This window comes from Otolemur garnettii, unplaced genomic scaffold, assembly GCF_000181295.1.
Source record: "Otolemur garnettii isolate 467f Iridium unplaced genomic scaffold, OtoGar3 scaffold00099, whole genome shotgun sequence".
NCBI classification, from domain to species: domain Eukaryota; kingdom Metazoa; phylum Chordata; class Mammalia; order Primates; family Galagidae; genus Otolemur; species Otolemur garnettii.
The window spans coordinates 4,200,694-4,209,256 of NW_003852494.1; the positions used below are offsets into that span (position 1 = coordinate 4,200,694).

General features: G+C 44.7%; 1 protein-coding gene across 1 annotated transcript in view; it reads left to right on the plus strand.

Annotated features, from left to right (window-relative positions):
• The window catches only part of DNAH10 (dynein axonemal heavy chain 10), a 161,990-nt gene that overhangs the window by 21,428 nt on the left and 131,999 nt on the right, over positions 1-8,563 (plus strand). Inside the window, exons 8-11 of the mRNA XM_003796031.3 lie at positions 591-821; positions 3,019-3,209; positions 4,081-4,279; positions 6,882-7,076. Coding sequence (XP_003796079.1) covers positions 591-821; positions 3,019-3,209; positions 4,081-4,279; positions 6,882-7,076 — 816 coding nt within the window. The remainder of the gene's footprint in view (positions 1-590; positions 822-3,018; positions 3,210-4,080; positions 4,280-6,881; positions 7,077-8,563) is intronic.

Sequence of the window (8,563 nt, forward strand, 5' to 3'; positions counted from 1 at the left end):
GGCTGGGGATTTGAACCCGCCACCTTAGGTGTACGTGGCTGGTGCCCCAGCCGGTTGAGCTATAGGCGCCGAGCCATTTTGGGGGCTTTCTTATGTTAATGTGCTACCAGATTACTGCCTGAATCCACAAAACTAACACTGTGTAGCAGTCAGGATGCTTGAGTTGCCAGAAACATGAACCCCAACTCGACTGGATCAAATAAGAAAGAGAAGTCCTTGGTTCATAGAACTGAAACATCCAGGGGCAGGACTGGCTTCAGGAATAGTTTGCTCTGGACTCCACTGTGTTTCTCTGTGAATCTCTTGGTTCTTGTTTCTCTGTAAAGTGAGGGGGCTTCTTCCTCAGGCTGATTTCCTTCATGGTAACAACTTGTAGCAGTTTCTAGCCCCACGACTACCTACTGCGTTGTCCAAAGAAAGGCAGACCGTCTTTGTCTGCAGCCCTGAGGTTCACTCTGATTGGACCAGCCTAGGTCAGTCACCCACCTCTGAAAACCCTGTATGGATTGGTGCAGTTGGGAAGGAACTACCACAGGTGTCTGCTTCACACTAATGATGAGAGTTCTTTGTATATTCATGTCACCTCTCAGGGTCGTGGCCCTCTGGCTGAAATTGAATTCTGGCGGGAAAGAAATGCAACTTTAAGTGCCCTTCATGAACAAACAAAGCTTCCCATAGTTAGAAAAGTCTTGGATGTGATCAAGGAAGCAGAGTCAATGCTTGTGTCTAACCTGCAGCCAGTCCTGACCGAATTATTCAAGTTCCACACAGAGGCCTCGGACAACGTGCGGTTTCTTTCCACTGTGGAACGTCATTTCAAGGTACACTGTGGGTGCCTCAGTTTAGAAGGTCAGCTCCAGTGATGAGGTTTCACACGGGTTTGATTTCTCTCTCTCTCTTTTTTATTCAGGATTTAAAAAATTGCAATAAAACAGTTATGGCATATTATTTATCATTTTAACCATTTCCAGCATAGAGTTCGGTGGCATTAAACTCATACACAGTGCTATGTTCATATTACAATATCATTATCCAAAACCACTTCATCTTCCCAAACTGAAACCCTGCACCTATTAAATACCAATGCCCCCTTTCCCCTTCCTCCAATGTCCTGGTGACTCTGTCCTCCGTTCTGTCTCATATGAATTTGATGATTCTGGGGACATCATATAAGTGGCATATAAGTCTGTCCTTCTGTGTTTGGCTTATTTCACTCTGTGTAACATTTCTGAGGTTCATCCGCATAGTGACAGATGTCACTGTTTCATTCCTTCTTCTGGCTAAATAATATTCCAGCGGATGGATACACTACATCACTACATTGTGTTTCTCTGTCCATCAGTTGATGGATATTTGAGTTGCTTCCACCTTTGGGTTGTTAGGAATAATGCTGTTATGAACATTTGTGTACAGGTTTTGTATGGACCCATTTTTTTTTTGTTTAATTGAAACAGTCTCACTTTCTCACCCTGGGTAATGTGCCATGGTGTCATAGCTCACAGCAACCTCAAACTCTTGGGCTCAAGCAATTCTCTTACCTCAGCCTTCCTAGTAGGTGGTACTACAGGTGCCTGCCACAATGCCTGGCTATTTTTTTGTTGTTGTTTAGTAGGCCCAGGCTGGCTTTGTACCCACCATCCCTGGAGCATGTGACCGGTGCCCTAACCACTCAGCTATGGGTGCCTAGCCTGGACGCATGTTTTTAAGTATCATTGTGCCCAGGCGTGGATTAGCTGGGGCACATGTACCTCTTTTTAACCTTTCAAGGAACTTCTAGACGGTTTTCCAAAGTGGTTGCCTCCTTGACATTTTTTATTTTTTTTTATTTTTGGGTTTTCATTGAGGGTACAAGAAACCAGGTTACACTGATTGCATTTGTTAGTTATAGTCCCTCTGACAATTGTGCCTTGCTCCCAAAAGGTATATTACACACTGAGACCCCACCCCCCTCCTACCTTCCCTCTCTCTGCTCTTCCTTTCCCCCATCCTTTGACATTTTTATCAGCAGTATATTAGGGTTCTGGTTTCCCACGTTTCTATTTCGTATTGAATACAGCCATTCTTATGGATATGAGGTGGTGCCTCATCATGGTTTTTCAAATCTTTTAAATTTTTTTTAGGTTATACTGATTGCATTTGTTAGATACTGTCTCTCTTCTCATCATGGTTTATTTTGCATTTCCCTAATAACTAATGAGGTGGAGCAGTACTTTTTATGTGCTTGATGTGCTTTTGGTCAATTTCATATTTTTGGTGAAATGTTGATTTTAATCATCGCCCATTATTTACTTGTCTTCTTATTAATTTATGAACATTCTGAAAACAAATTTTTTTAAAATTGGATACATGATTTTGCAGCCTCCCAGTCTATGGTTGTTTTTTTACTTTCTTTCATTTTTTTTTTTTTTTTTGAGATACTATCTCCCTTGGTAGAGTGAGCAACCTCAAATTCTTGGGCTTAAGTGATTCTCTTGCCTCAGCCTCCCAAGTAGCTGGAATTACAGGCACCCGCCACAACACCCAGCTATTTTTCTGTTGCAGTTGTCACTGCTGCTCAGCTGGCCTGGGCTGGGTTTGAACCTGCCAGCCTCAATGTATGTGGCTGGCGCTATAACCACTGTGCTACAGGCACTGAGCCGACTGTTTTTTCACTTTCTTAACAATAACCACAGTGTCTTTGCATTTGGTGGATCAGGAATTGGTTCATCTGAGCTCCTGAGACAACCACTGGGTGTTTGGGTTGAGAGATCCCTTTCCAAGTTGGCGTCTTGGCCAGCCCATCTGGCTTCTGGATGCCCCCTGGCTTCTGTCTCTTCACATGGCATCTTATGGCCCCAGGACCTTGTGTGATTGGGACATCACATAGCCTGTGGTTTCAGGGTAATAGAGTGGTCACACTTCTTCTATGAATCAAGGAGAGTGAATATTCTTGCACACCTTGTATTATAAAGCTATTTGAACCACAAGGCTGAGGTCTTGAGCGTTGCTTTCTCTCTTTCACATGCGTCTCTTGGTCAGAACATAACGCATGGATCTGGCTTTCAAGTCATTTTGGACACCATCCCCTCCATGATGAGTGCCCTGCGGATGGTGTGGATCATCTCCCGACACTACAATAAGGACGAGAGGATGATTCCGCTCATGGAGCGCATTGCCTGGGAGATCGCTGACAGAGTCTGCAGAGTGGTCAACCTGCGGACTTTGTTCAAGTAAGAAGTGACAGTGTTTCTTTGTTTATTTTTTTAGATCTTAAAAACCTTTCTTGAGCTGTAATTTATGCACCATACAATTCACCCATTTAAAATGCACAGTTCAGTGGTTTTGGTATGTTCACACGTTCATCACCACAGAACGTTTGCTTCCTCTCCCTAAGAAGCCTTGTCCCTTTCAGCAGTCCCTTCCGGCCTCCCCACCAGGTACACGTGGGTCCATACAATATGGAGTCTTTTGAATATGAACGGAATCCTTTAACATGTGGCCTTTGGGGTCTGGCTTCCTTCACTCAGCACCATTATTTTCAAGGCTGATTGATGTCATAGATGTATCAGTGCCTCATGCCTCTTCAAGGCTGGATAATATTCCATTATACAGAGGTGTGTGTGTGAATAAATTTCTTTCGTTTTAACTTGGACTTTCTTCCCCATTTATACTTGGAAAGACTGAGGCAGAGGGCCAGAGTAGCCTCAGTTCTGGACCTCAGCCCCCCTCAGATGGAACAGCCTTTGAAAATACAGAGGGATGATGGAAGATGTTGAGGGAGATGGGGCACTTTTTTTCACTTCCTTAAACTATGTAGGTGAAATGGGTACCGACATCTAGGCATTGCGGCTACCACTGTTGACTTCTGGTATAGGAATCAAGGCCACCTGCCCTCTTTCAAGTGCAAAGGGAAAAGGCACCAGGACAAGCACAGCCTTTTGCTCTGGGTGGGTGGCTGCGGCAGAGGCTGTGCTGGCTTCCTGCCCTTGCACCATGCAGCAGATCAGTGGGTGTGAAATCAGGGAGGCTCCTGGGTGTGAATCCCCTAGAGACCCTGCAGCTCTGCCTTCCCTCCCATCACACCAACCTTTGGCTTCACAGAGAAAACCGAGCAAGTGCCCAACACAAAACCCTAGAGGCCAAGAACACCCTGAAGATGTGGAAAAAGGCCTACTTCGACATCCGGGCCAAGATTGAGGCTTCAGGGAGGGAAGCTCGATGGGAGTTTGATCGGAAGCGGTTGTTTGAGAGGACGGATTACATGGCCTCCATCTGCCAGGACCTGTATGACATTCTGCAGGTAGGGCCGGGGATGTCACTTCTGTGACACATGAGGGTGACTCATGCCAGGGACAGCTGGGATTTGCCCAGTAGAAAACAATTTGGCTTTCCAGGCAGAAGCTGGGATTCAGGAAGGGCCTGGCAGTAAGAACACACAGAATGTGCTAGAATGTGCCAGAAACCTCAGAGCACACCAGACCTTTGCAGCTTTTTCTTGTCTTCAGTGACATCCCTTTCACCCTGCTGCTTTTTGGTTCCTTGGGCCTCTTTGGCTGCTCCTTCTTCGTGTCTTTTGCAAAGTTCCTCCTGTCTTCCCACTAAATGTTGGCACCCCTCAAAGGCCAATTTGAGACCTCTCTTCACTCTGTCCTAAAGCCAGGACATCCTTGCCCATTGCTCCCCCTGCTGCCTGCCTGCCAGGGACTCCACATGTATCTGACCCCTCACCTCTTCTGGGTGGATGACCAAAGTGCTCAGTGACTGAGTGGAAGAATTAGGTGCATTGTCATGTGAACATCTGTCCTTCCATTTATTCTAAGTACTACTTACTGAGAACGTGCCATGTGCCAGGTACTTGTTTTGCTCCTGAGAAACAATGGTGAGCAAAACCTAGGACTAGCTATATAATTACAGAGCCCAGTGCAAAACAGAAAGGCAAGGGCCCTTGTTGAAAAGCAGGAAAAAAATGCTTTAAAAAGGGCTAAAATATAGGCTGGGGGTGGTAACTTGGGCCTATAATCCAGCACTCTGGGGCCAAGGCAGATCCCTTGAGCTCAGAGTTTGAGACCAGCCTGAGGAAGAGCCAGACTCCCGTCTCTACTAAAAATAGAAAGACTAGCTGGGCGTTGTGGCAGGTGTCTGTAATCTCATTTACTTGGGCAGCTGAGGTTGGACGATTGATTGAGCCCAGGAATTTGAGGTTGCTGTGAGCTGTGATGGTACCATTGCACTTCAGTCCAGGCAACAGGGCAAGACTCTTATCTGAATGAATGAATGAATGAGTGCTAAAATATAAACCTTTTTTCCCTGCTGTCTCTCTCCCCATCATGGCTTTTTTTGGTTTGCCATGGCAGTGACAGAGTTAAGAAAATAAATTGAAGACAAAGTAAACTTTTAAATGATTCTTATAAATCGTTTATGGTGTCAGATGATACCTGCTCATCTTTATGGTACAAAGTTAGTTTAAAATGTGGATATGGGGCATTTAACTTGCATGTGGAATCACCATAGCTACTCCGTCTGTTACCAGGACATTAGAAACTAATTCAACTCTATTTCTTTAACTTCTGGATGCTTGCACAGTCTCCCAACACCCTCTACCTTCAGCTTCCTGGTGAGTGAGGACGGCATGGAAGGAACAGGAGCTCTGGGTTGCCTTATCTTTGCTGTTCCTTGTGTCAGTTGTTTTCGGTGTAGGTGATTGGCCAATACAGGAAGAAACCCGAGTAAGAAAGGATCTGGCCTTGGGTGTCTTTGAATATTCCTTAGTCTCCTTTCTGTGTTTGAAGCCAGTTCTGGTGCAAATGGGAAATGTAGCCCATCTGAGCTGTCAGGGCCCCTGCATACTTGTCATACCTGCAAAACACTGGCCTATTTGCACTTGGGGGCTTGCTGAACTCATGGATCCACTAGAAGTCTCTGTTGGAGGCAGCACCATGCCCTATGGAATGGCAGACAGGCAGATTCCTGTCACCACCCCTCCCCACTCACATATACCCCTGTTGCATCACACTCCATTTTTGTTTCTTTCTTTTTTTAGAGACAGAGTCTCAAATTTGTAGCCCTTGGTAGAGTGCCTTGGTGTCACAGCTCACAGCAACCTTCTCTTGCCTCAACCTCCCGAGTAGCTGGGACTATAGGTGCCCACTACAATGCCCGGCTACGTTTTTGTTGCAGTTTGGCCGGGGCTAGGCTCAAACCCACTACCCTCAGTATATGGAGCTGGCACCCTACTCACTGAGCCACAGGCACCACCTGCACACTCCATTTCTAAAACACAATTTCAGAGATAAAATTATTAAGAATTTCAAGTTGGTGATAGCAGAGCCTTAAACCCAGCCCAGGGCCCTTCTGAGCAAACACACCAAGGCCATGGCTACATGGAGCTCACTGTGTAGTGGAAGAGAAAGATGGCAGATGTCATAATCGTACACGACAGTTGAGGTAGGTGCTACGGAGAGCACACTGAGGTTACTCCAGAGTGTGCATGGAGGACCGACCTGGTCTAGAGGGGTTGGACACAACCAAGGGGTAATTAATCACCAGTAGGTGCTAGCTAGGCACTTAGAACTGAAAGTGCAAAGGCCCTGAGGCAGAAAGGAATGTGGGCCTGAAGGAGGGCTAGGGAGGCTGCAGGGTGGCCAGGGAGAATAGGCAGGGGCAGACCTTGTGTATCGTGCAGGGGCAGACCTTGTGTATCGTGCAGGCTGCGTTGTGTTAGGGCATCTGGGTCTTATCCTATGTGCAGTGGGCATAGTACCAAAGGGTGTAGTCAGGGAGGAGGTTGCTTGTGTGACCTGACGCTTGCCCTCAGGTTAATCTATATCGGCTAAGCATGTGTGGTTAGAACATTCCCACAAGAAAATCCAACTGTAACCCCACTGTTATGTTTGATTGGACAGGTTATAGAGGAATTTTACAACATATTTGGTCCAGAACTAAAAGCAGTGACAGGAGATCCCAAGCGCATTGATGATGTCCTGTGCAGGGTGGATAGCCTGGTCACCCCCATGGAAAACCTGAACTTTGACCCCTTCAGCATCAAGTCCGCCAGTTACTGGAAATATGTGATGGACGAGTTCAAGATTGAAGTTCTGGCAAGTAGTGCATCCATGGGTTCAGTCTTGGGAGTGGCTACCATATTTTCCCTATGTTAAGTTTGTTGGGATATTGAGTGGTACATTGAGTTATTTTTTTTAAATCACAAAAAGCAACGCATATTTATTTGTAAAAAGAAGAAACAGTACAAAGGTGATGAGGTAAAAGTGAACATTCCTCAGTCATCTTCATCCTCAATCCTCTTCTTCACTTCTGTTCCCCAGGAGGAAGAGTTTGAACTGAGGTAGACACAGTAACATTTCTACCATGTTTGTTATGTATAATGTAAATCCACCTATCTATGAATCAAGGTAAAAATAAAGCAGATATGGTGAGAGAATCACAAAGTGCCCTGTGGATTTTTGAACCTCATTTTCTATGGATAACCCCAGATAGTTCTACATGGTTATATAGATATTTCCATTTCAGTTGTATCCAGTTTATTCTCAGCCTCTGTTTTATTTTAAATATTGTTTACTTTTCTAATTGAACTTTCCATTAAGGTCACTTAATCCAGCAGTATTGAAAGGCTCATAGTAAGAAAAAACAGCCCCAGGTGTAAGTCTTTGCCATCCCCATTCCTGCTCAATTTTAGTTGTTTCTTTTGTTGTTTACCTCCATGTTTCCTAAAGAACATGCCAGTGAGATTATTTCCTAATTTATTAATTTAGACATCTGTTAACTTCTCAGAACAGGTGTAGACTTGACAGTCCCATTCCTAATCCCATTTGTCTCTCTGTCATCTAATGTGGTTTTATCATAACTGTTTGTTAAATTTTTTTTTTTTTTTTTGAGATGGCATCTCACTCTGTTGTCCTGGGTAGAATGCTGAGGCATCCTAGCCCATAGCAACATCAAACTCTTAAAGTCAGGCCATCCTCTTGGTTTAGCCTCCTAAGTAGCTAGGACTACAGGTGTGAGCCACTGTATCTGACAAGTTTTTCTGTATATATTTTTTTATGTTGGTAGAGATAGGGTCTTACTCTTGGTTAGGCTGGTCTCAAACTCCTGAGCTCAAGCAATCCATCTGTCTCAGCCTCCCAGAGAGCTAGGATTATAGGTGTGAGCCACCATGCCGGACTACTTTTAGTTAAAAAAATGGTCAGTGTTTACTCATTATGTCTGTGCAAATAATGAGTTTATGGCTGAGCCAGGAAGCCCATGATAACCTTGCAGGCTTTCCTGTTCAACCCTTCATTTTTCCTGGAGTTAATCATTACTTTTGTTTTTCATTTACATACCTATTGTTAATTTTTTTTCAACTTCTGTACCATCTCTGCCACATACCTTTCAAGAATGGGTTCCATATGCTCAAACATATCAGTTCCATTATTTTCCTAGAGGCTCCCTTCCCAGAGCTGGCTGTCCTCCTGCTCTCATCCACACTGTCTGCTTTTCAGGCCTGTCTCAAAGTACTCACCTTGGGACTTCCTGTCTTCTCTCATCTATGTTGGGTCTTCTATTTTTTTTTTCTTTTTTTTTTTTT